The 26,742-nt window shown below is 45.7% G+C and overlaps 1 protein-coding gene across 4 annotated transcripts in view; it reads left to right on the top strand.

Annotated features, from left to right (window-relative positions):
• fbxl17 (F-box and leucine-rich repeat protein 17) overlaps positions 1-26,742 on the top strand; it is a 937,144-nt gene that overhangs the window by 66,715 nt on the left and 843,687 nt on the right. For all 4 annotated transcript variants that reach the window (XM_038805146.1, XM_038805144.1, XM_038805143.1 and 1 more), the window contains one exon: positions 21,022-21,153. In XM_038805146.1, the coding sequence (XP_038661074.1) occupies positions 21,022-21,153 (132 nt within the window). The remainder of the gene's footprint in view (positions 1-21,021; positions 21,154-26,742) is intronic.

The raw sequence follows: 26,742 nt of genomic DNA on the forward strand, positions 1-26,742 counted from the left end.
AGTTCCCTCTAGCTTTGACAAAGAGTCATCCAGACTCAAAACATTAGCTCCCTTCTCTCTCCACAGATGTTACCAGACCTGCTGAGATTGTCCAGTATTTTCTGTTTCTGTTTCCGATTCCAGCATCGGCAGTAATGTACTTTTATAATTTTTCTTGAGCTTTCTCACAATCCCTGCCTCAGTAACTGATCAAAATTCTGTGCAAACATCTTGGGAGTAATTTTGATTTTGACATATAACGTTAAATAAGCGATATTGATTACCTGCTCATTGGCCAAGACTCTTGATTTTTATTTCCATTGACTTGATCACTTGAAGAGCACATGTTCTTGCTGAGCCAATCTTTTCCTCGTTGTAATGAGGCTAATTGTGGCCCTGTCATTGCACTGACTGGGATAATCTATCTTGGAAAAGACTGCAGTTGAATCTTGTGTTGTTTTTGTTGATCCATGTTGTTCTGCTTTATACTAGAAGCACATTTTATACTGGAAATTACTGGGCAAGCCAAAAATACTTATTTATTAATCCGTTAAAACTTGTCCATAAAGTATTCTCTTCTTTATAACTTCCATAAACAAATGTAGCGTTTTTGAAACATTTCTTGCTGGTATCCTCTTCTGAGTTCTGCTTTTCCATGCTTGCACTTAATGATTCATATAGTCTCTGCGGTGACTCTTATTATCAGTTCCCTATAGACTGGTGTCTGCCTTATAACTTTTTTCATTGATGTGATAAATGAGTTCAGAACCTACTCGAAGGTCAAAAGTGGTGCTACATCTCTGGAATTAAGATGGGCTTGTTGATAATGGAAGAGATAATAGCTCAACTTCAGAACAGGCAGGTTGCCACTTTATAGATAAATTATGTTCCATTTTTACTTATAGTGTTTTAAAAATGATTGCTTGCTTCATAACTTTGGAAACTGCAACCTAATGTTGTGACAAGATAACTGTACTATTAATTAGCTACACTGCATTGTCTGAAAGAGGAAAGCAAGCTGCTATTTCTTAAAAGGCTGCAAAACAAAAATAAAGCAGCATAATTTATATAATTTTCCTGCAGTATTATGTACCAGTATGATTTCTGACGAGTAGGAATTCTTTTGGAGATGGAAAAACATCAGTTTGGCAGTGGTACACATTTATTGCCAGAGCTGGTCATCTGCTGAACACGAGATTACAATTTTGAAAATGTTCAGTGGGGGCAATAGAGAAATTCTTCGAGGGGCACAGGTTCTTTTTAAAAAAAAATAATAAAAGTTGCTTGAGATTTTTCTTTTGATAGATTAATTTCCTGCATGTAAGAAGAAATTCAAGATCCGGTGCTCCGGTTTCCTCTCATAGTTTGAAAATGTGCGGGTTAGGTGGACTGGCCATGCTAAATTGACTCTCAGTGTCCAGGGATGTGCAGTTTAGGTTATGGGGATAGGGCGGGATGGATGGGGGAGTGGTCATGGGTGAAGTGTACTTTCGGGGGATCGGTGCAGACTCGATGTGCCGAATGGCCTCCTTCTGCACTGGAGGGATTCTGTGATTAAGAGATGGAACAATTTGAAGTGTATTGAATGAGGGGAAATACGAGTAATAAAATGTACGAAGTGAAAACAACAGGAAGGCAGAGAGGAACTACAAAATTAAATTATCAAGGGATATCAATCAAATAGAGTAATATTTTACAGGCAGGTGAATTGTTTAAAAATGATAAGTTAGGATGAGAATAGGCCAACTCAAGCCAAACATGTGTTTATTTCTGGAGGAATAGAATTGAAAAGTCGAGAAGTTATGTTACATTTGTGTTGGACCTTGGTTATTATAGTAGCAATCAGAAGCAAAAACACAAGATTCAAGAAATGCTCATCAGATCAAATGGCACATTTCCATCATTCACCACAAACATTAACTTCTCTCCAAAGGGTCCACAACCAAAATATCAACAACTCTGTTGTCTCCACAGATACTGCCTGACTGACCTGTGTTTTCAGTATTTTCTGACTTGAATCGACTGAGAGCCTGGATTACTACATGGAACTTTGATGTAATTTGAATTACGGAGACATGGTTAAAGGATGGACAGGACTGGCAGTTTAACATTCCGGGATACCGTTGTTTTAGACGGGACAGAAGGGGAAACAAAAGAGGTGGGGGAATTGCATTGCTGATTTGGGAGCGGATCACAGCTGTGTTGAGTGAGAACACATTGGAGAGACATTGTAGTGAGGCATTATGAGTAGAGCTCAGAAATAAGAAGGGTGAAATCTCAATAGTCCACAGGAGACTAAAGAGCAATTGTGTAGTCAGATGCTGAAAAAGTGTGAAAAAAGCAGAGTAGTTATGATATCTTCCCCCATATTGACTGGGAATCCTTTACAGCCAAGGGCTCGGATGGAGAGCAATTTGTTAAATGTGTCCAGGAGGGCTTTTTGGTACAGTATGTTGACAATCCAACGAGGGAGAAGGCCATACTAGACTTGTTATTGGGGAATGAGCCAGGCCAGATGATTGATGTTTCAGTGGTGAAGCATTTTAGGTTTCGCAACCATAATTCCATAAGTGGGTGAGTGTGCTTAATTGGACGAGGACCAATTGCATCCAATTTGGACAGGAACTGGGGAATGTGGATTGGGGGTGGCCATTTGAAGGCAAATCCACTTCTTACATGTGCAAGCGTGTTAAAGGCCAGTTGATTGAAGTGCAGGACAGATATGTCCTCGCAAAAATTAAGGATCGAAATGGCAGAATTTGGGAACCATGGATGACCAGGGAAATTGTAAACTTAGTCAAAAGGAAGCACAAAATAGGTCTAGGAACCTAAAAAAAGTTCTTGAGGAGTACAATGAAAGTAGGAAGGAACTTAAACGTGCAATTAGGGAGGCGAAAAGGGGCCATTAAATGCCTTTAGCAAACATGATCAAGGAGAATCCCAAGGCTTTTAATGCACATATTAGGAGCAAAAGGATAGCAAGAGAAAGAGTAAGCCCACTCGAGGACATTGGAGGGAAGTTATGTGTTGAACCACAAGAAGTGGGTGAAATCTTGAATGAGTACTTTGTATCGGCATTCAGGTGAAAAGCCCCTAGTCGCCACATTCCGGCGCCTGTTCGGGTACACGGCTGGAGAATTCAGAATGTCCAAATTACCTAACAGCATGTCTTTTGGGACCTGTGCGAGCACCCGGAGGAAATCCACGCAGACACAGGGCGAATGTGCAGACTCCGCACAGACAGTGACCCAAGCCGGGAATCGAACCTGGGTCCCCGATGCTGTGAAGCAACAGTGCTAATCACTGTGCTACTGTGCTGCCCATATCGCATTCATTCCATGGAATTGGAATCTTTTTAGCAAACAGCCCACAGTTATTCTTAGATTCCAATGTGTTTCTGTATCCCCCTCTTTTCCGAGGAGACACTGCTCGTGACCGTCTCCAGGCACTTTGGGACTTTCTTATATCGACCAACAGCAGTAAGGCCTGTTCAAATGATTCATCTTCCCCCTAGTTAGAAATTGGCAAAGGCTGTAGAATGCTTTCGTGAATGTTTCCTGCAGCAATAAGTTGTGGAACCAACTAGAGATAAAGTTCTTTTTAGATCAGTATTGTCCAATGAAGCAGGATTAATTAGTAAGTCATTGAAAAACTAATTAAAATTAATTAATTAACTAGATAGAGGAGTAACTAAACCTGAGGGCAGTGATTAGTGTTTAGCATTTAATTTGACAGTATCAATCTAGCGCCAGGGACCATATAGTTAATTGTAACTTAATCAAATAATGATTTGAATATTTATTTGAATTAATGAACTAGTGCTTAAATGTCACTCAGTGGGCTGCAGTGCTCTAACTGTGAGATGTGGGAGATGTGTGATGCTTCCAGTGTTCCGGTCGACTGCGTCTGCAGGAAGTGTAACCAATGGCAGCCCCTCACAGACCACGTGGTTCGGTTGGAGCAGCAGTTGGATGCACTTAGGAGCATGCAGGTGGCGGAAAACGTCAGAGATAGGGGCTATAGAGACATGGTCACACCCAAGGTGCAGGCAGACAGATGGGTGACCGCTAGAAATTGGCAGGTAGTGAGTGCAGGAGTCCTCTGTGGCTGTCCTTCTCTCTAACAATTCATTTTGGATACTGTTGGGGGGGATAGCCCGTCAGGGGGAAACAGTGGCACCACAACTGGCTCTGTTGCTCAGCAGGGGAGGGCAAAATGCAGGAGTGTGATAGTTATAGGGGACTGTATAGTAAGGAGCAAAGATAGGCACTGTGGACGTGGAAGAGACTCCAGGATAGTATGTCGCCTCCCTGGTGCCAGGGTCAAGGATGTCTCTGAACAAACACAGGACATCCTGAAGGGGGAGGGTAACCAGCCAGAGGTCGTAGTACACATAGGTACTAACAAAATAGGCAGGAAGAGTGATGAGGTCCTGCAGAAAGAGTTCAGGGGGTTAGGCAGAAAGCTAAAAAGCAGGACTCCAGGGTTATAATCTCAGGATTATTCCCTGTGCCACGTGACAGTGAGGCTAGAAATAGGAGGATGGTGTAGCTAAATACGTGACTAAATTGGTGGTGTAGGAGGGAGGGTTTCACATTTCTGGACCACTGGGATCTCTTCCGGGGCAGGTGTGACCTGCACAAGAAGGACGGGTTGCATCTAAACTGGAGGGGCACCAATATCCTGGCTGGGAGGTTTGCTAGAGTCACTCGGGAGGATTTAAATTATTATGGCAGGAGGGTGAGAACCAGAGCGTTAGCTGAAGGGGAAATAGAGAACAAAAATAAGAGAACAACGCCACCCTGTCTACTCAAACGCAATTGTTTGAAGTATATTTGTTTCAAAGCCAGATGAACTTAGAGCTCTTATTAGTATTTGGAACGATGATGTTGTGGATCACAGATATGTGGTGAAAGGAAGGGCAGGATTGGCAGCTGAATATTGGAGGATACAGATGCTTCAGGAGAGATAGAGGGGGGTATAAAGGGGGTGGGAGAGTAGCATTACTAGTTGAGGAGAATATTATAGCCATGCTCCGGGAGGATACCTCGGAGGGCTCATACAATAAGGCGTTAAACTGGGGAAAGGCAAATTGCGATACATTGTAAGAAGTCTTACAACACCAGGTTAAAGTCCAACAGGTGTGTTTTGAATCACTAGCTTTTGGAGCTTAGCTCCTTTCTCATGTGAATGATTCACCTAAGGAAGGAGCAGTGCTCCGAAAGCTGGTGATTCATAGAATTTATTATCATAGAATTTACAGTGCAGAAGGAGGCCATTCGGCGCATCGAATCTGCAACGGCTCATGGAAAGAGCACCCTACACAAGGTCAACACCTCCACCCTATCCCCAAAACCCAGTAACCCCACCCAACACTAAGGGCAATTTTGGACACTATGGGCAATTTATCATGGCCAATCCATCTAACCTGCACATCTTTGGACTGTGGGAGGAAACCGGAGCACCCGGAGGAAACCCACACAATCGCGGGGAGAATGTGCAGACTCCGCACAGACAGTGACCCAAGCCGGAATCGAACCTGGGACTCTGGAGCTGTGAAGCAATTGTGCTATCTACAATGCTACCGTGCTGCATGATTCGAAACAAATCTGTTGGACCTGGTGTTGTAAGACTTCTTACTGAGCTCACCCCAGTCCAACGCTGGCATCTCCACATTACGATAACATTAGATACGAATTGACGAATTTGGATTGGGTGCGGGTGTTGGAGGGTAAATCAACTTCGGACATGTGAGATTCTTTCAAGCAACAGTTGATTAGGATTCAGGAAAGTCACGTTCCTGAGGGAATGAAGGATAAGTATGGTAAGTTTAGAGAGCCTTGGATAATGAGGGATATTGTGAACCTCGTCAAAAAGAAAAAGGAAGGGTCGCACAGTGGCGCAGTGGTTAGCACTGCTGACTCACGGCCATGAGGTCCCAGGTTCGATCCCGGCTCTGGGTCACTGTCCATGTGGAGTTTGCACATTCTTCCCGTGTTTGCGTGGGTTTCGCCCCTACAACCCAAAGATGTGCAGGCTCGGTGGATTGGCCACGCTAAATTACCCCTTAATTAAAATTAATTGGGTACTCTAAATTTATTTATTAAAAAAAGAAGGCTTTTGTCAAAACCCTTGAGTATAAAGACAGTAGGAAGGTCCTTAAGCGGGAAATTAGGAGGGCTGGGAGGGTTCATGAAAAGTCCTTGGCAAGTAGGATTAAGGTGGAATATCAAAGCAAGAGAGTAAAAAGCAAGAGAGTGGCCAGGGAAAGGATTGGACCACTGATAGACAGTGGGAGGAATCTATGTATTGAGCCAGAGGATATGGTCGAGGTACTAAATTAGTACTTTGCATCAGTGTTCACCAAAGAAAAAGATTTTGTCTAAAATGATTCTTGGGTAAGGTGTGTGGACTGTCTGGGTCACGTTGACATTAAAAAGGAGGAGGTATTGGATGTTTATAAAGACATTAAGGCAGATAGGTCTCCTGGGTCGGATGGGATTTACTCCGGAATACTGAGGGAAACAAGGGAGGAAATTGCTGGAGCCTTCACTGATATCTTTGTATCCTCATTGGCAAAAGGTAAAATCCCAGAGGACTGGAAAATAGCTAATATGGTACCGCTGTTAAAAAACGGTCGCAGGGTCAATCCAAGAAACTATAGGCCGGTGAGTGTCACGTCGGTAGTAGGTAAATTATTGGCGAGAATTTTCAGGGATTATACCAGTTTGGGATCAAATGGACTCATGGTTTTGTGAAAGGGAGGTCATGCCTGATTAAGTTGATTGGGTTTTTTGAGGAGGTGATAAAGATGATTGATGAGGGGAGGGCAGTGGATGTTGTTTACATGGGCTTCTGTAAAGTCTTTGACAAGGTGCCTCATGGCAGGCTGGTACAAAAGGTGAAGTCACACGGAATCAGAGGTGAGGTGGTAAAATGGATACATGACTGGCTCGGTCACAGGAGGCAAAGGGGAGCAGTGAAAGGGTGTTTTTCTGAATGGAAGGTTGTGACTAGTGGTGTTCCACAGGGATCTGTGCTTGGGCCTCTGTTGTTTGTAGTATACATAAACAATTTGGAGAAAAATGTCACTGGTCTGATTAGTAAGTTCGCGGATGACATCAAGGTTGGTGGAGTTGCAGTTAGTGTTGAGGATCGTCAGAGGATCCAGCAAGATACAGATAGGTTGGAGACTTGGGCAGAGAAATGGCATATGGAGTTTAATCCGGACAAATATGAGGTAGTGCATTTTGGTAGGTCTAACATAGAGGGAAATATACAGTAAATGGCAAACTCTTTGGAACATAGAAAGTCAGAGAGATCTGGGCGTGCAGGTCCACAGATCTTTGAAAGTGGCAACACAGGTGGACAATGTAGTCAAGAAACCACACGGAATTCTTGCCTTCGTTGGGTGGGACATCAAGTATAAAAACAGGCAAGTCATGCTACAGTTGTATAGAACCTTGGTAAGACCGCACTTGGAATATTGCACACAATTCTGGTCGCCAGACTACCAACAAGGATGTGGAGATTTTGGAGGGAGTGCAGAGGAGTTTTACCAGGATGTTGCCTGGTCTAGAGGGTGTTAGTTATGAGGAAAGGCTGAATGGACCTGGACTGTTTTCATTAGAACGATGGAGGTTGAGGGGTGACCTGATAGAGGTCTACAAGATTATGAGGGGCATGGATAGAGTGGATGGGCAGGCACTAGATTCCATATGTTTAAGGTCTTTGGGCAAGGTTTAGAGATGTGCAAGGCAGGCTTTTACACAGGGTGGTGAGTGTCTGGAACATGTTGCCAGGGGAGGTTGTGGAAGAAGATACATTAACAACATTCAAAAGGCATCTTGACTAATACGTGAATAGGATGGGTATAGGGGGATACGGCACAAGGACTTGCTGAGGGTTTTGGCAAAGGTTGAAATCATGACCAGTACAGGCTTGTAGGGCCGAATGGCCTGTTCCTGTGCTGTATTGTTCTTTGTTTGTTCTTTGCTTGTTCTCTGTTTGTCATGGCAAAATATCTTCTTGGAAAAAGTTGATCAAAATACTCCATCTTGAGCTTGGAAGAGACAGACTGTGATCACAAACAAGAAACCGAAACAAAGCCAGATAGTTAAGAAAGAGGGAGAGCTGCCGCAGATTCGATTTGGGTACAGAGACAGTGGGAGACGTTGAAAAAAAATTCTAAATTTTGCACAAAAATATATTCCATCAAGAACAAAAAATTGACCCATTGTTTATTCCGAAGGTGAAGGATGATATTTGATTAAAGGAAGAGAATGGGAGTAAGTCTGAGGATTGGGTGTCTTCAGAAACCAGGAAAGGGCCACCGAAAATTTGATGAAAAGGAAAGAATTAAAATGAGTAAACTGGCCAGGAATATGGGGTGGGATTCTCCAGCCTGGGGCTCCCGGATTGCGCTCCCCAGTGCGATGCTTCGACCTCCCGCTGGCAGCGTGAACATGGTCCAAGATGAGCGGCGGTGAGGGGGGGGGGGGTCTTAATGACCCATTTGCACCTATTTAGTGGGCCTGGTGCCCTATGCTCCAGCCTTCCGTGATTCTGTGGTCCCTGCGGCTGGGAGTCACGTGGGTGCAGATCACTTGTGGTCTGTACCAGCATGGCCCTGGTGTAGTGGACCTCGCAGTAGGCCAAGGGGCCACCTTCGTGCACCTCAAGGTGTACCGTGCCAGGGCCATGCTGATAGAGACCATCCGCAACCCCTCCCAACAATGCAGTGCCTGTCCATGCCTCCTCTACCAGAGACCCCTCCAAAAAGGGGGGGGGGGGGGCCGAAGGCATGGTAGCACAGTGGGTAGCACTGTTGCTTCACAGCGCCAGGATCCCAGGTTCGATTCCTGGCTTGGCTCACTGTGTGGAGTCTGCACGTTCTCCCTGTGTCTGAGTGGGTTTCCTCCGGGTGCTCCGATTTACTTCCACAAGTCTCGAAAGACGTGCTGGTAGGTAATTTGGACATTCTAAATTCTCCCTCTGTACCCAAACAGGCGCTGGAGTGTGGTGACTAGGGGATTTTCACAGTAACTTCATTGCAGTGTTAATGTAAGCCTCCTTGTGACAATAAAGATTATTATCATGATTATTATTATTATGGGACCCCTGTGTGGAAACTGGAGAGCAGTCCAGACAGGGGCAGTGAGAAGAATTAGAGCTGTAACGCTTCCACATGGCCATTTCTCGAAGGAGAACAGCTGTGATCTGCATCTAGTTCCCCCAAATCTATTAGCTGCAAGCCAATGGTAGCATTCTTGTCGTGGTCTGTGATTGACATCTTATTCAAACCACCTGCAGCTTTGATTCATTTATCTATTGCTCTTAGTGTCCAAAAAAAAGGTTGGGTGGGGGTTGCTGGGTTATGGGGATAGGGATGTGTGGGCTTAAGTGGGGTGCTCTTTCCAAGGGCTGGTGCAGACTCGATGGGCCAAATGGCCTCCTTCTGCACTGTAAATTGTATGATTGTGTGATTCAGGGTTCAGTGGCCTAAGTGGTGAAACCCCAATGTTTGTAAACATTGACCACATCAAAGAGAGGCAAGAGTGTGAAATCAGTGATTGGAATGCACTTAGAACTTGGAATAATTGATCTGTGAGAACCAGAGGCAGGTCACAGCTGTTCTCCTGAGGACTGGACATATGTAGCTTCAAGGTGAGCGTTACAGCTGTAATTCCTCTCACCGCCGTGAACTGCTCTCTAGCTTCCAAGCATGGCTCACTGGGGGTGTCTCTTTAGGCAGGGAGTCCCTTTGGGGGGACCCTGATTGCAGGATTCCCTGGGGGGAGGGTCTCCTATTACAGGGGCCACTGGGGGTCCCCCTATTACAGGGGCTACTGGGTGGAGGGTCTCCCTATTACAGGGGCCCCTGAGTGAGGGTCTCCCTATTTCAGGAGTCCCTGCAAGGGGGGGGGGGGGTGTCTCCCTATTATAGAGGTCTCTGTTGGAGGGGTCTCCCTATTGCATAGGTCCCTGTTTTGGGGTCACCCTAATGCAGGAATCCATGTGGAGGGGTCTCCCCATTACAGGGGTCCCTGGGGAGTGGGGGAGGGTCACCCCGTACTGGGTGGGTCGAGGGAGGAACCCAGGGAATCCATAGTTGGGAGGAGGGGCCAATTTGCAGGGGGAGGGAGGTATTGGTGGTGGTAGGCCGGGGGGTGTTTCGAGGCTGATTTGCGGTTGGGAGGGGTTCCGCGGCCTATTTGCCATGTGCAGGGGGGTAGGGGAGGGAGGGAGGGGGTGGCGGCAGTGCGGTGGCTGGCCGTGGGACCTCGCTATTGGTTTGCCTGCTCAAGATCGTGACCCTTTAGCGGGATTCCCTGGGAATCTCTTGTATTCCTCGCTGTTCATAAATGTGTATGGTGTGGAACACTGAATTTGATTTACTGGTTTGCACTCCCAGGGTTGCAATTTAACTCCGGCGGGAGAACATGGTCTTCCAAACGTAAAATCCAGCCCATAAAAACTGATTCAAAGAGCTTTTACAAGTATATGGAAAGGAAGACATCAGCTGAAGTAAACTTAGAGTCATAGATGTTTACAGAATGGAAACAGGCCCTTTGGCCCAGCTTGTCCATGCTGCCCAGTTTCTGTCACTGAGCTAGTCCCACTTGCCCATATTTGGCCCATATCCCTCTATACCCACCCTGCCCATGTAACTGTCCAGCTGTTTTTTAAAGGAAAAAATTGTACCCGCCTCTACCACTGCCTCTGGCAGCTCATTCCAGATGCTCACCACCCTCTGTGTGAAGAAATTTCCCCTCTGGTCTCTTTTGTATCGCTCCCCACTCATCTTGAACCTATGTCCTTTAGTTCTGGACTTCTCGACCTTTGGGAAAAGATGTTGACTATCTACCTTATCGATGCTCCTCATTATTTTATAGACCTCTGTAAGATCACCCCTAAGCCTTCTACGCTCCAGGCAAAAAAGTCCCAGCCTATCCAGCCTCTACTTATAGCTCAGCCCATTAAGTCCTGGTAATATCCTTGTAAATCTCTTCTGCATTCTTTCTAGTTTAACAATATCCTTCCTATAATAGGGTGACCAGGACTGAACACAATATTCCATGTGTGGTCTGACTAATGTCTTGTACAACTTCAACAAGACATCCCAACTCCTGTATTCAGTATTCTGACCAATAAATCCTGGCATGTTGAATGCCTCTTCACCAACCTGTCCACCTGAGACTCCACCTTCGAGGCGCTATAAATCTGTACTCCTAGATCTCTTTGTTCTGTAACTCTCCCCAACTCCCTACCATTACTGAATAGGTCCTGCCTGATTTGATCGACCAAAAAACATCACCTCACATTTATCCAATTGGTACCCTGGAAGCAGAACAAGGGGAAATTATCACGAGGAAATGGCAATCATTGAACAAACATTTTGTGCCTGTTATCACAGGAGAAGATCTAGGGCCTAAAAAGAGTGAGCAAATAAAGTAACTAATATCAACAGAAAAAATATATTAGGGAAGCTTAAGGAACCAAAACCTGACGAACTCTCAGGACCTCCAAAATTCCCTAGATTTTGAAATGGTCTCACCAGATTGATAGTTGGTAAATGTAATAAAAAAAAGGGAGATTAAAAAATTGGGAAGTACAGGCCATTTATTCTGACATCCATGAACATCCTTCTCAACCTTGCCCATAGCCTGAGGTGTGGTGACCCTCAGGTTAAAACTTCACCTGTCAGCTCTCTCTCAGACCCGATGCCTATGTCTACGCATTTACATTGTGTAATTATGTATGATCTATGTTTTTTCAGGTATGGAGCGATCTGTCTGGACTGTAAGCAGAACAGTACTTTTCACTGTACATCGGTGCACGTAACAATAAATTAACTTAAAAAGAGGAGAGCAGCCTATGGTCCTCGGGGACTATAGTAACTTTCATTCTGACATCAAAGAACAAAGAAAAGTACAGCACAGGAACAGGCCCTTCAGCCCTCCAAGCCTGTGCTGACCATGCTTCCCGTCTAAACTAAAATCGTGTACGCTTCCTGGGTCCATATCCCACTATTCCCTTCCTATTCATGTATTTGTCAAGATGCCCTTAAATGTCACTATCGTCCCTGCTTCCACCACCTCCTCCGGCAGCGAGTTCCAGGCACCCACTATCCTCTGTGTAAAAAAAACTTGCCTTGTACATCGACTCTAAATCTTGCCCCTCGCACCTTAAACCTATGTCCCCGAGTAAGTGACCCCTCTACCCTGGGAAAAAGCCACTGACTATCCACTCTTTCTCTGCCCCTCATAATTTTGTCGACCTCTATCGGGTCGCTCCTCAATCTCCGTCGTTCCAGTGAGAACAAACCGAGTTTATTCAACCTCTCCTCATAGCTAATGCCCTCCATACCAGGCAATCTCCTGGTAAATCTCTTCTGCACCCAGCAATCTGACACAACAATTGCTGAATGCTCCGCGCCGACCACGTCCCTGCTCCCCCCCGGGATGTGCTCCATAAACCCCCTCAGCTCCTTCGCCACCGCCGACACCCTCCCTGACCTCAAACTCGACCAATCCAGCCGTCGATCCAGAACTATATTAAAATCCCCTCCCATTATCAACCGGTGCAAATACAGATCAGGGATCTTCCCCAACACCCGCCTCATTAACTCCACATCATCCAGCGCGGAGCATACATCAGTGATTGGAAAATGCTGGAATAGACGATTAAGGAAGGCACAACAATGCACTTCATAGCATGATCAGACAAAGCCTGCATAGTTTTGCGAAAGGGAAATCGTGTTTGAAAAATTGCGAAGGTGGCCTGTCTTGAGAGACTGAGTAAATGGATTTATATTCTCTGGGAGTTTAGAAGAATGAGCGGTGATCACGTTGAAACATTCAAGATTCTGAAGGGGCTTGACAGGTTCAACACAGAGGTTGTTTACCTGGCTGCATAATCTAAAACAATGGGGCACAGTCTCGGGGTAAAGGACCAATCATTTAGGACCCCGAAGGAGGAGAAATTTCTTCACTAGAAGCATTGTGAGTCTTCGGAACTCTCTACCCCAGAAGGTTGTGGATTTTGTGTCATTTTAAATATATTAAAAACTGAGATAAACAGATTATTGATCTCTTAGACAATTGAGGGATGGGGGAGCAGGTGGCAAAGTGGAGTTAAAATCCAAGAGCAGCCATCTTCCTATTAATTAGTGTGGCAGCTTCGATGAACCACATTGTCTCCTCCTATTCCAATTTCTTATATTCTTCTGTTCAACAGTAGTACTGTATCCAATTCTGGTACTGCATTTCAGAAAGAATGTCAAGGCATAGGAAAGGATGTAGAGGAGGTTTATTAGGATAATCGCAGGGATGAGGATGTTACATTACGTGGAGAGATGGGAGAAGCTGGAATTTTTCTCCTTTGTACAGAGAAGGTTATTGGAAGACCTAATAGAGGTTTTCAAAATTATGAAGGGTTAGCTGGTGTAATTGTTTCCTCTGGCAAGTGGGTTGATAACCACAGGTCATAGTTTTAAAATAGTTGGCAAACGTGCTCGAGCGTAAAAATAATTTTTTTCACACAAAGATTGTTAAGCTCTGGTACCATTGCATGAAAGAGTGAAAGAAGTAATTTCCAAGGGAACTTTCAAAAAGCAATTGGCATTTACTTTAAGAGGACTAATTTGCAGGGTTATGAAGAAAAGTGTGCAGTGTGGGGGTAATTACAAAAAAACCTAAGGACTTGCCTTTTTCGACCACTCGATGTCCAGAAGCTCTCGTCGCCCAATTAAGTACTTTTGAAGTCGAGCCACTGCTGGAATGGGGAAATTAATTTGCACAAAGCAATCTTTCACAGTCATGTGATAATGAGCAGATAATCTATTTTTTATGATGTTGATTAAGGATAAATATTGACCAGGGCACTGAGGCTAACTCCCCTGCTCTTGTTCTTTTGCATCCACCTGAGAGGCTAGTCCACTATCGATTTGACATCCTCTCTGAAAGAAAGCATCTCTGGGTATTCTGAGAGCTGCACTGGAATGTCACCTTAGATTGTTGTGCTGAAGTCCGAGAGTGGAACTAAGACAAGGGGGAAATGTGGAAAGAAGACTATGAAAGGGCGGGGAGGGAGAAAGGGGGAGGGTGCACAATCGCAGGCAGAGGTGTCAGGAGGTGGATAAGGATGACGAACAACCTTCAAACGGGAGGGAAGCTGGTTGCTGACAAGGCTGCATGAAATGTTTACAAACAAGGGGGTCAAAGGGATACCACATTGTTTACTGGAAGTAGATGCATACAGACTCCAGATGGGGTGGGTGGAGGTCCACATGTGGACTTGGTTGCCTCGTATATGATAGGCTTGCGGGGAGGATGGCAATATCCACCACAACAATGACAGGGTCCAGAACGTCTGCAGGGATGATTGCTCGGGGAAAGGATTACCCACTTAAACAGTAGCTGATGACTCCAGTGCATTGCCTTCAAACTCAAGTCGATGAGAGGTACAACGCTACTCATAGCCCTGCATGTTCTCTCATGGACCAGACCAGAGGATATATGAAGATGCAATTCAGATGCCTGGACTGCTCAGGTGGCTCTCTGCAATACGCACCGAAGAGGGTTTCCAGCATGATAAGAGTTTGCCCTTCACAATCTTGCTAGGTAAAGAGGTGAGCTCTCCCCAGAAGGACCAGAGGATCGAGTTTGAGCAATATGTCAGATGGGATGGTGGGGATGTGAAAGGGTCCATGAGAGAAGATGTTCCCCGCTAATGAATGTGTGAGATCCATGAAGTCTTGCTGTTTGAGTACATAATGTTAAGATGAGAGTTTGATAGTGGAGGGAACTGAAAGAGGATTTACCCTGATGGAGAGGATGAAATCATTCATCCTCTTCCTTCATTGCTTGATGCTTCTGCGTGGTTGTCAGTGCGCTGACCTCCTGGACAACAGACTTCTAGGCAGGAGAGGTGAGGTTGGAGTCTTCCTGGAGCCTTCCCTTGGGTAGAGAACATGCCTCTGCACCCAGACTCCTGAAATCAAGGCCTTGAGGACATGGTGGTTGAGTTGGGATACAGACGTCTCCTTGTGGCCGTTAGCCATTTGCCCGTGAGTTCTGGACATCTTGCACAATTTCTTTAAGGCTGGTAGGCGGAGAGAATGATATGAATGTGCTGAAATGGCATTTACTTATGTTCCTGGACCTTTGAACCTGCCGACTGATGACGGCTGGTGAAACGCTCCCGACCCGCCAGGTGATTAGGAGAGATGCTTATTCATGCATAATTAATGAGGCTGCAAGCGCAGAATTGGGGGGGGGGGGGGGGGGGGGGGGGGGGGGGAGTTCACACTATTCTGACCAGGAATGACGCTGCTGGAACAACCCGTCACTGCACATTGAAAACAAAATGGAAAATTCCACCTGTTGAATAACCTCCTGTGTTGTCAGATTCCTTGATTCTACAAGATTGTTCCCAGTTCATTTTAGGACGACTCTGGAACGGCAGCATCTGTTGTTTATACTTGGGTGCCTTGAAGGCAACCACATAGTGTGAACATGAGTTAAGTGTAGGTCAGATTTCTAACACTGAAATGGTGAACCAGTTGAGATTCTATAACAATCCAGCAACTGTCAAGCTTAGTTTTATTATGCGTCACCAGGGCAGCACGGTGGCCTAGTGGTTAGCACAGCTGCCTCATGGCGCTGAGGTCCCAGGTTCGATCCCGGCTCTGGGTCACTGTCCGTGTGGAGTTTACACATTCTCCCCGTGTCTGCGTGGGTTTCGCCCCCACAACCCAAAAGTGTGCAGAGTAGGTGGATTGGCCACACTAAATTGCCCCTTAATTGGAAAAAATAATTGGATAATCTAAATTTATTTTTAAAAAAATATGCGTCACCACGTTTATCAGATTTATTGAATTCTGCTCAACAGCATGTCATCATGGGGCTTGAACTCTCAACTTGTTTGTTGTTCATCAAGTATGAGAATTGCTACGCTATCCTACTCCTTTATGATACAATATCGTGACTCTGATCCCCTACTCGAGACACAAAAGCCGGTTGAAAATGTATATTTGGAATTATTTTTTCTTTGGGAATATCCATATCCTTTTGGAAATATTTTATGATGTTTGCCAGTGAATAAGAGAATCATGTTTACAAACTGGAAGTGGTGAGATAATGTCCTGTCACTAAAAAATTGGGTGATGGAAACTGGGATATAGCTATTACAAAGCTGATTTTCAACTTCAGTATTGGGACTTATGGCAACTGTAACTGACCATTGGTTTATGGAGTATGTAGTCAACCCTTGATTACTGTCAGAAAAATTTCAACTAATTAATTTACTAAAAAACATTAAAGGTTTAGGAATTCAACTGTTTCTTTCTTAGTCATGGATTGAAAATGTTCCTGTAGTGGCTACAGAGGAATCAAAACGAGAGGTATAATGAAACTTATTTTGTTGCACCATAAACTATACACACAGCACACTCCAGTCCCAGCTGGGACTAACCTTTCTCTTCTCCCATCTGGGCCTGCTTTTATGCGAGGGTCCATTACTCTGCTAATGGGCGCCGCTCCTTAGTGGTGAAGCTCGTATTCTATGAGGCTCACGGGGAGGTTAGTTGGTTCTTCCCCGTAGGTCTCATGTGGGTGATAACAGTTTCATATAACTTGAATATTTTAGATCTCATTAATTTTTGGCACCATCCAATTGTCATTTTTCAGCTCACTTTATGGACCAGAAGCTTTAGAACAGTACCACCATCTTCTCATTATGTAGCTTGGTGTCAAAGTTTGTTTGATAATGCTTCTTGAATTTAAAAAAAATAATTCATTGGATATGGACTTAACTGGCTTGGCCAGCAATTATTGCCCATCCCCAACTACCCTTGAAAAGGTGGGAGTAAACTGCCTTCTTGAACCGTTGCAGTCCATATGGTACAGGTATATCCAAAATGGTGGTGGCCATGGAGTGTGTGGTCACACACAGGGCAGCTCTGGCTCGAAGATGTTGGTTTGAGCTCTTTTTATCCGAAAACGGGGTAATTTTGACAGGAAAGTGTAGCTGCAGGTGCGGAGGAGATGTTCCCCCTGGGAGTGGCACGTCTGTTGGATATCAGACCAAGCAGAAGAAGGTTAAAGACCTGGCCAAGGAACTAGAGGAGACCTGTGGTGCAGTAGAAATTAGAAAGATGCCGGAGGGGGAAGGGTTATCGCAAGGTGGCAAACCCCGGATGGAGCAGTTGGTGGTGTTTATTAAAGAGGAGTTCCACCAGCAGCGAAAGGAGATGCATGAAGGTCGGTTGAAGGACATCGAGGGGGTGGTAGCAACCCTGAATTCATCAATGGAGAGGGTGCATATGACTCGGGCGAGGATAAGTGGGTTCTTCCAGGGGATGGCAGACGAGTGTGCGAAGTGTGGGCGAGAACCAGCAAATCTCACACATATGTTTTGGGGCTGTGAGAAATTGGAGGGACTCTGGGAAGGGACGCTTGGGACATTATCTAAGATTGTGGGGGTAGAAGCTGGGCTGAACCCTAAGGTGGCGATAATCTTTTGGACACTAAGGGGCAATTTAGCAAGGCCAATCCACCTAACCTGCACATCTTTGGACTGTAGGCGGAAACTGGAATGCCCAAAGGGAATGGCACAGTGGTTAGCACTGCTGCCTCCCAGCTCCATGGACCCAGGTTCAATTCTGGCCTCGGGTCACTCTCTGTGTGGAGTTTGCACTTTCTGTGTGGATTTCCTCCAGGTGTTCCGGTTTCCTCCCACAGTCCAAAGATGTGCAGGTTAGGTGGATTGGCCATGGTAAATGCCCCTTAGTGTCCAAAAGGTTAGGTGGGGTTACTGGTTTACGGGGATAGGGTGGAGGAGTGGACTTAGGTAGGGTGCTCTTTCCAAAGGCCGATGCAGACTTGATGGGCCGAATGGCCTCCTTCTGCACTGTAGGGATTCTATGAACCCACGCAGATACAGGGAGAACGTGTAAATTCCATGCAGATAGTGACCCAAGGTCGGAATTGAACTTGGGTCCCTGGCACTGTGAGGTACCAGTGCTAGCCACTGTGCTGTCTTTATTAATGAAGCAGCTGAAAATGTTTGGGCCGAGAACACTACCCTGAGGAACTTGTGGCGTCATGTCCTGGAACTGAGACAATTGACCTCTAATCACCGCAACCATCTTCCTTTGTGCCAGGTATGACTCTAGCCAGTGGAGAAATTTTGCCTGATTCCCATGGACTCCAGTTTTGCTCAGTGATACCATACTTCCCTTAATGCTGCCTTAATGTTAAGGGCAGTCACTCTCACCTCATCTCTGATATTCAGCTCTTTTGTTCATGTTTGAACCAGGGCTGTATTGAGCGCAGGAACTGAGGGAGCCTGGCTTGAGCTGAATGATTCTGGCAGAACCCAAACTGAGGATCAGTGAGCAGGTGATTGCTGAGCAAGTGTTGCTTGATAGCACTGTTGACAATCTCTTTCATCACTTTACGGTTGATCGAGAGTGAACTGTTGGGGCAGTAATTGGCTGGGTTGGATTTATCCTACTTTTTGTGTGCAGAACATACCTGGGCAATTTTCCACATTGCCAGGTAGGCGCCAGTGTTGTAGCTGTGCGAGAACAGCTTGGCTAGGGTTGTGGTAAATTCTGGAGCTCAAGTCTTCAGTACTGTTGTAGGAATATTGTCAGGGCCCATAGCCTTTGCAGGAATCGGTGCCTTCAGCCACGGATCCACAGAGTTGCTAAATCTGATCGAAACCTGTCCCGTTTAGTACGGTGATAAAACCACACAACATAATGGAGAATATCCTCAATATGAAGAGGGAACTTCATGTCATCAAGACTGTGTGGTGGTTACTCCAACTGATACTGTCATGGACAGCTGTAGCTGTGGCAACCAGATTGGTGAGGATGAGGTCAATATATTTTTCCCTCTTGGTTCCCTTATCATCTACCACAGTCCTGCAGCTATGTCCATCAGGAGTCTGCCAGCTCATTCAGTAGTGATGCTACTGAGTCCTTCTTGGTGCTTGCCATTGAAGTCCACCACCTCAGCCATTCCCACCTCAGTACTTCTTTAGTTGGCGTTCAACATTGATTCATCAACTGAGTTGAGGGGGTGGTGGCATTGGCAGTGGCAGAGGGGGAGGTAGTGGCAGCGGCACGGCATGTGGTACTAAGCAAGCAAGTTTCTTGTCCATGTTTGGCTTCATACCATGAGACTTCATGAGGTCTAGGGTCAGTGTTGAGGATTCTCAAGTCAACTCCCTCTCTACTGTATACCTCTATGCTGCCACCTCTGTTAAGTGTGACTTGCCGGTGGGACATGACATATCCAGGGATGGTGCTGTTGGTGCCTCGGACATTATCTGTCAGGTATGATTCTGTGAGTATGACGATGTCAGGCTAACTAATCTGTGGGACTGCTTTCCCAATTTTAGCACAGGCCCCCAGAATGTTGGGAAGGAGGATTTTGTAGGGTTAATAGGGCTGAATTTGCCATTGTCATTTCTGGTGCTTGAGTCAATGCTGGCCGATCTGTTTGATTTTATCCCTGACAGACTTTGTGGTTGTTTAATACAGCTGAGTGACTTGCTCGGCCATCTTAGAGACAATTTAAGAGCCAACCACATTGTGTGGGCTTGGAATTGAATGTAGACTAGATCAGGTAAGGATGGCAGATGTTTTTACAAAAGTACATTTGTGATCCAGACATGCAATGGTTTCATGATCATCAGCAAACTTTTAATTCCAGATTTGTATTTGCTATGGTGGGATTCAAACTTGGCTCCCAGAGCATTATCTGAGATCTTTGGATCACTAGTCCAGTGGTAATTATATGAAAGATACTACATAAATGTAAGTTATTTATGGTGTTCTGAGAAAAATGTGAACTGTAACTGAGAAAGAGAAGTTTTTAAAAATTCTGCTTCATGGATCCTTTTCAATGATTTCCTGCAGACACAGGACCTCGCTATGAGGCGGCCCGCTCGAAATGCATGGCTCGGGGTTGGGAATCGCTTCCTGAATCCTCCCCTCTAAGTGGTGTGATTGACCGGTGAGAAAATGATCTCGCCCAAAAAGCCGGCGGGATACACCCCTCCAAACTCACCCAAAATTACACAGTCATCTTTTGGGTGAATTGCACCATGGGATTCCAGTGGAATCCGGCGATCTCTCCACCATGTGTATATTTTAATGGTTAAGAAGAGAGACTCGTACCTGGGCCCAGAGCTCGTGGAGACCAGTACACTTAGACTCCAGAATGGAGAATTCTGGCTGCCGTATTAATTTAGTCATATAATTCAAGAAGCAAAAAGACATGAATGCTGAACTTAATTGGATATATATTTTATGTTAGTAAAACAGACATGTATATTGTCATTTAGGAAGTTTAGAGATCCTTCTTGTCATTAACTAAGTAAATCCTTGAAATTAAGCATGCCCAGCGATTCAAGCACAAAATATTGTGCTGGATGATCCGCTGTCTGGATTTTCCGTTGTGCCGGCAACCCGGGGATTTCACAACGGCATGGGGCTGCCCACAATGGGAAATTCCATTAGCTGGCTGGCGAGATGGAGAATCCCGGAGGAGCTGGTGCGGCGGGATGGAGAATCCAACCCATTGTATTGGGCAGGCGCTTATCTTTGGGGCTTTAACAATGCTTCTTGATCACACTCCTCTTTTAAAAGTTATTATTTTTATATGCATTAAAAATGTAAAAAGGGCTTTAATATTGTTCAGTATTACCTTTCAGGAACAACTTTATATAATGTTATCTAATTTATAATGTAAAATACCTTCAATTCCTAAAAATATAGTCCTAAGATGCTTCACAGTGATATGATTAGACAAAAATGGGTGTTGTGTCAAAAGGAGGATCACCAGAATTTGGTCAAAAAGATGAGTTTTAAATGGAGTCTTAATGGTGGAGAGTGAGTGAGGGAGGTACAGACAAGTTTAGGAACATAATTTAACGTGTGAGGTAATAGAAGAGTACAATCTGCAAGTGCTATTTGCTTGAAAACATCATTTTAAAAAAACAATTTGTATTTACTCTTTGTTACAGCTGGGAGAGAAATGTCCAGATATCTTGGATATCCATTTTGGTCAATGTTACAAGATCACAGATGAAGGCATGATAGCATTGGCACGGGGCTGCCCGAAGCTACAGAGAATATACATGCAAGAAAACAAACTGGTATGTCAAAATTTAAAGTCTGGCTGAATTACAAAATCAGCATTTCATTGATCTAATTTATTCTGCTTTCAAATTTTATGTTTTACCTATTGATCAATATTTTGAGATAGCATTTCTGTTGTAGAATTTAGTTTTCTTGAGGAAAATGCTTGTAGTTATGGCAAATTTTATTCACGTACATTCTGCACTGAATGGATTTTTATTTTTGCAACAATATGGGTTGTGAAGTAAAGGTTTCTGTCTTAACTTATCAGTTGCGTTGCTGTTGTTATTCGAAAGCCAGATGCAGAAACTCAAACTTTGTGGTGCATGATTTCTAGATGGCTGGTTTCTGGGTTTTGCAGACTAGCGAAGAAATAATTTGGACATTCTTTTATTCAAAGCAGGAAATAGAATCTCTGTTTTATAATCTGAAACATATCCTCAAGATGTTTACTTTCAGATTTCATTATGACTGACTTTTTGCTTCGTATTTGTTTTGATAATTAGATGGTAATCTGCTCAGTAACTAATTTATCATTTTTATTCAATTTAAATATTCATTTCAAATATTGATTTTCAGTTAAAGAAAAGAAGAGGCAATCTGAAGTTGCTAAATAGTTCAAAAAGTTGAAACTTGAAATGCATTTAGACAAATAATGTGAAATAATACACATGTTGAATGAACAAGATATTGTCTGTGCTATTTATTGCAATTGTGGTGACCTTTCCTTATATTAATGAGGGATTTACTCAGCAGTGAGGACCACGTGGAGTGGGGAAATAATAGAGAAAGGAGCGCGATTATCCGGCCATGTTGCATTCAAGGGAGAGCGCAACGCGGCCGAAGAATCTCGGGAAAACCCTCCAGCGAACCTCCTCCCGGGACGTTGGAGTCGGAACCCTACCCCAAATGGGTGGGACCGATTGATGCTCGTGGAAGTGGGTCATAAAACTACTTATGATCTACCTGCGCAGGATCCACTGGCCTCCTTTCTATTCTTCAGCCTCCCCAGGGAGGCTGCAGCCGGGCGCCAATCAGTGCTGGTCCACACAAACGTGGACCAGGCGGAATAGCACCCGGGGGTCTCCCGGGCCATCGGAGACCCTTGGGTGACCAGGGTAAAAGCAGTTTGGCCCCCTGGACCTCCCCCTGGAACGTGGGCACCTTGGCATTGCCCAGCTGGCATGTTGGCCCTGCCACCCTGGCACTGCCAAGGTGCCCAGGTGACACTGCCAAGCCAGAAGGAGCACTGCCTAGGTGTTAGAGTGGTAATGCAAGGGTGTCCAAGTGCCAGGGTGGCACTGCCAATGGTCGGGGGTGGGAGGAGTCATGCCCATGAAATGAGGGTGGAGGGGTGTTTCAAGGGTGGGGAGTGCAGGGCAGGTAAGTAGGGGCCTCTAGGAGTTAGAGGGATGATGGGTGGGGGTCCTAGAAGGGGGTGATGTACGAGTGCTTGGGGCCTGAAGAAGGGAGACCCCCATGGACCCCATAGTGGGATGTCCTCACTTGAGGGGTGTGGGTTAGTGTCCATGTGTGCGCGCGCTGACATTGCCCATGGGTGGGGGTTGTGGGGAACCCACACGTTCACTTAGAGATTGGGACACCTTCTCAAAAATCTCATTTAAAGTCAGGGTGGACAAAGAGGAGAGGTTGGAGCGGCAGTGGGTAATAGATGAGATGCTGGAGGTAGATAGGAGTTATGCAGAAGATGGGGACCCAGCGAAGTTGGAAAAGAGGAAGGAACTATAGGTGAACTTTGACCGACTCTTTACCTGGAAGGCGGTGCACCAACTGAGGCGAGCAAGGGGTGCAGTTTACGAGCATGGAGAGAAGGCAGGGCGTATCTTAGCGGGTCAGCTACGGAGGGAGGCGGCAGCAAGGGAAATTGTTCAGGTGCGGGACAGGGCAGGGAAGAGTTGGCGGTGGCTCCGGATCTGATTAACAAGTTCTTTGAGGAATTCTATGAGCGGTTGTTCAGGTCAGAGCCACCTGGGAGAGACCGGGAGATGCAGGAATTTCTAGATGGGATGCAGTACCCGAGGTTAGGGGAGGGGGTCAGGGCTACATTAGAAGGAGCGATAGTGGAGCAGGAGATAAAAGAGGCGACTGGGAGGATGTAGTCAGGGAAGGTGGCAGGGCCGGATGGATTTCCGGTGGAATATTATAAAACAATTCAAGAATAGCTGGCACCGCTGATGGTGGGGATGTTTGAGGAGGCGATAGGGAAGGGGCTATTACCACAAACTTTGGGGCAGGCATCAATTTCCCTGTTGCTGAAAAAAATATAAGGATCCAACGGAGTGTGGGTCGTATAGGCCCATATCACTTTTAAACGTGAACGCAAAAGTATTTGCAAAGGTACTGGCAGTAGGCTGGAGGAAAGCCTACTGAAGGTGAGAGGTGAAAATCAGACGGGATTCATGAGAGTGAGGCAGCAAAGAGGATGTTGAATGTGGTGATGGCATTGGTGGGGGAAGGAAACAGAGGTGGTTGTGTCATTGGATGGCGAGAAAGTGTTTGACCGGGTAGAATGAGGGTACTTGATGGCAGCTCTGGAGCGATTTGGGATTGGACCAAGGTTTGTGGACTGGGTAAAGCTACTATATAAGGAGCTGAGGGAGAGTGTGCGCACAAATAATATCAGCTCGAGATACTTTAATCTCCACGTAGGACTAGGCAGGAATGTCCTATGTCCCCCCTAGTGTTTGCACTCGCGATTGAGCCCTTGGCCCACACAAAGTTTGGGGGTATGGAAAGGGATAGTGCGGGGGGGGGGGGGTAGGGTAATAGAGCATAGGGTGTTCTTGTATGCCGATGACTTATTGTTATACGTGTCGGAGCCGAGTGGTTTCAATAGGGGGAATATTGGAGCTGCTTCGGGTGTTTGTATCTTTCTCGGGGTACAAATTAAATCCAGACAAGAGTGAGTATTTTGTCGTGTCTCGTGTCATAATATACACCAGTATATCATGGTGCAGACACCTACTGATGGACATACACTCGGACCAATCAACATACGCAAACACCGCAGCCAATCACCAGTTAGAATACACACACTATAAAGGCAGAGGGCATCACGTTTCCCGCTCATTCTGGATGCTGCCTCTCAGAAGCTCAAGAGCTCATCATGTTTAGTACAGACTCCCACCACGTGCTGAGAGATTCAACTGGTTCGGACAGGCACAGGTCTCTAGTTAAATTAGCATCATTTAAACCCACAGTTCTCGTATGTCTATTATTTTCTAAGTAGTTAATAAAATAGAGTTGAACCTTCTTCAGTGTTGGTGGCATATGTTAGCTTCGCAAATCTACATTGTCCAACACTTCATCTCGGCTGGGGGTGGGGGCAGGTTGGGGGGGACTGCCATTCTGTAGGGCAAGGACTCACTTTAGGTACCTGGGGCTGCAGATTGCTCGGGAGCTTTGTGCAGGTGAAGGAGACACAGCCTGAGTGAGTGAGGCACAGCCAGAGTGGGAATTGGAACTTTATAATTTGGGCAGTATGGTAATTCGGCGCGGAGTGGGAGGAGGTGTTGTTTCCCTTTTTCTTCTGTTTCGTTCGTTTGGCTTTGTAACTGGTAATCAGCAGGGAGAGATCCAGAGTTCATTCAGGAAGCAGAGAGAAAACCAGGGAGCACCCTGGGAAGGTAGGTGATATAAAATCTTACTCCCAGGTTCCAGCGGCCTTCATTTTCGGGAGAGAGAGAGAGAAAGAGCCGGGGAGCAGCTTGGGAACAGGTAAGTGATAGATAAGGTAAGTGAAGGAAAGTGATGTTACAGGAAAGCTGTGACCTGCTTGGCTGATAGGGAATCTGCACTAAATTTAAAAATTAAACATTGTTAAACTAATTAAACATAATTAATTAATTGCTTAATCATAATTTAGAGGGGCGTCTAAGCCAGAGATCGGAGAGTACTGTATTCAGCTTTTACATTTATAGTAGAAAACGAGTGCTCGGAAACATATAGTTAACAGTAACTTTTTAAAAATAATTTAAAAATTTAATTTACTAATTAATTAACGCAGTGTCAATTAGAGAGGTGCAGTGCTCTGACTGTGAGATGTGGCAGGTCCGGGAGGCTTCCAGTGTCCCGGATGGCTTCATTTGCAGAAAGAGCACCCAACTGGAGCTCCTCACAGACCGCATGGTTCGGTTGGAGCAGCAGTTGGATGCACTTAGCACAACTTTGTGTGGGCCAAGGGCTCAATCGCGAGTGCAAGTGGCGGAAAGTGTCTTAGATAGCAGTTACATAAATGTGGTGTCACCCAAGGTGCAGGCAGAGAAATTGGTGACCACCAGAAGGGGAAGGCAGTCAGTGCAGGAATCCCCTGTGGTTGTTCCCCTCTCGAACAGGTATACCCCTTTGGCTACTGTCGGGAGGAACAGCCTATCAGGGGAAAACAGCAGCAGCCAGAGTAGTGGCACCACGACTGGCTCTGATGTTCAGCAGGGAGGGTCAAAGCGCAGAAGAGCAATGGACATAGGGGACTCTATAGTCAGGGGCATCGTTACGCGCTTCTGTGGATGTGAAATGACTCCAGGATGGTATGTTGCCTCCCTGGTGCCAGGGTCCAGGATGTTTCAGAACGGGCAGTGGGGATCCTGAAGGGAGAGGGCAAATAGACAGAAGCCGTGGTACATATTGGTACTAACGACAGGAAGGGGGATGAGGTCCTGCAGCAGGAGTTCAGGGAGCTAGGCAGAACGTTAAAAGACAGAACCTCAAGGGTTGTAATCTCGGGATTACTCCCTGTGCCACGTGCCAGTGAGGCTAGAAATAGGAAGATAGAGCATCGTAACACGTGGCTAAACAGCTGGTGTAGGACGGTGGGTTTCAGTTATCTGGACCACTGGGAGTTCTTCCGGGGCAGGTGTGACCTGTATAAGAGGGATGGGCTGCATCTAAACTGGAGAGGCATAACTATCCTGGGTGCGAGGTTTGCTAGTGTCACATTAGAGGGTTCAAACTAGTATTGCAGGGAGGTGGGCACCGGAGCAATAGGTCAGAAGGTGAAAAAATTAAGGGAGAACTAGGAAATAGGGCCACTATGGCTCTGAGGAAGAGCAGGCAGGGATATGTTGCTGAAAACAGTGGGACTGGTGGTCTGAAGTGCATGTGTTTTAGTGCAAGAAGTATAACAGGTAAGGCAGATGACCTTAGAGCTTGGATTAATACTTGGAACTATGATGTTGTTGCCATTACAGAGACCTGGTTGAGGGAAGTACAGGAGTGGCAGCTAAACATTCCAGGATTTAGATTTTTCAGGCGGGATAGAGGGGGAGGTTCAAGGGGTGGAGGAGTTGCGTGACTGGTTAGGGAGAATATCACAGCTGTACTGCGGGAGGACACCTCAGAGAGCAGCGAGGCTATATGGGTAGAGATCAGGAATAAGAAGGGTTCAGTCACAATGTTGGGGGTTTACTACAGGCCTCCCAACAGCCAGGGGGAGATAGAGGAGCAGATAGGTGGACAGATTTTGGAAAGGAGTAAAAGCAACAGGGTTGTTGTGATGGGAGTGTTATGGGAGCGGTGTTTTCAGAACCCCAAAATGTATCATGGAGTTCAACCAACCTCTCCCTTTAATGTATTGTTGCTTTTGAAGC

This window comes from Scyliorhinus canicula, chromosome 8 (genome assembly GCF_902713615.1).
Source record: "Scyliorhinus canicula chromosome 8, sScyCan1.1, whole genome shotgun sequence".
Lineage (NCBI taxonomy): Eukaryota > Metazoa > Chordata > Chondrichthyes > Carcharhiniformes > Scyliorhinidae > Scyliorhinus > Scyliorhinus canicula.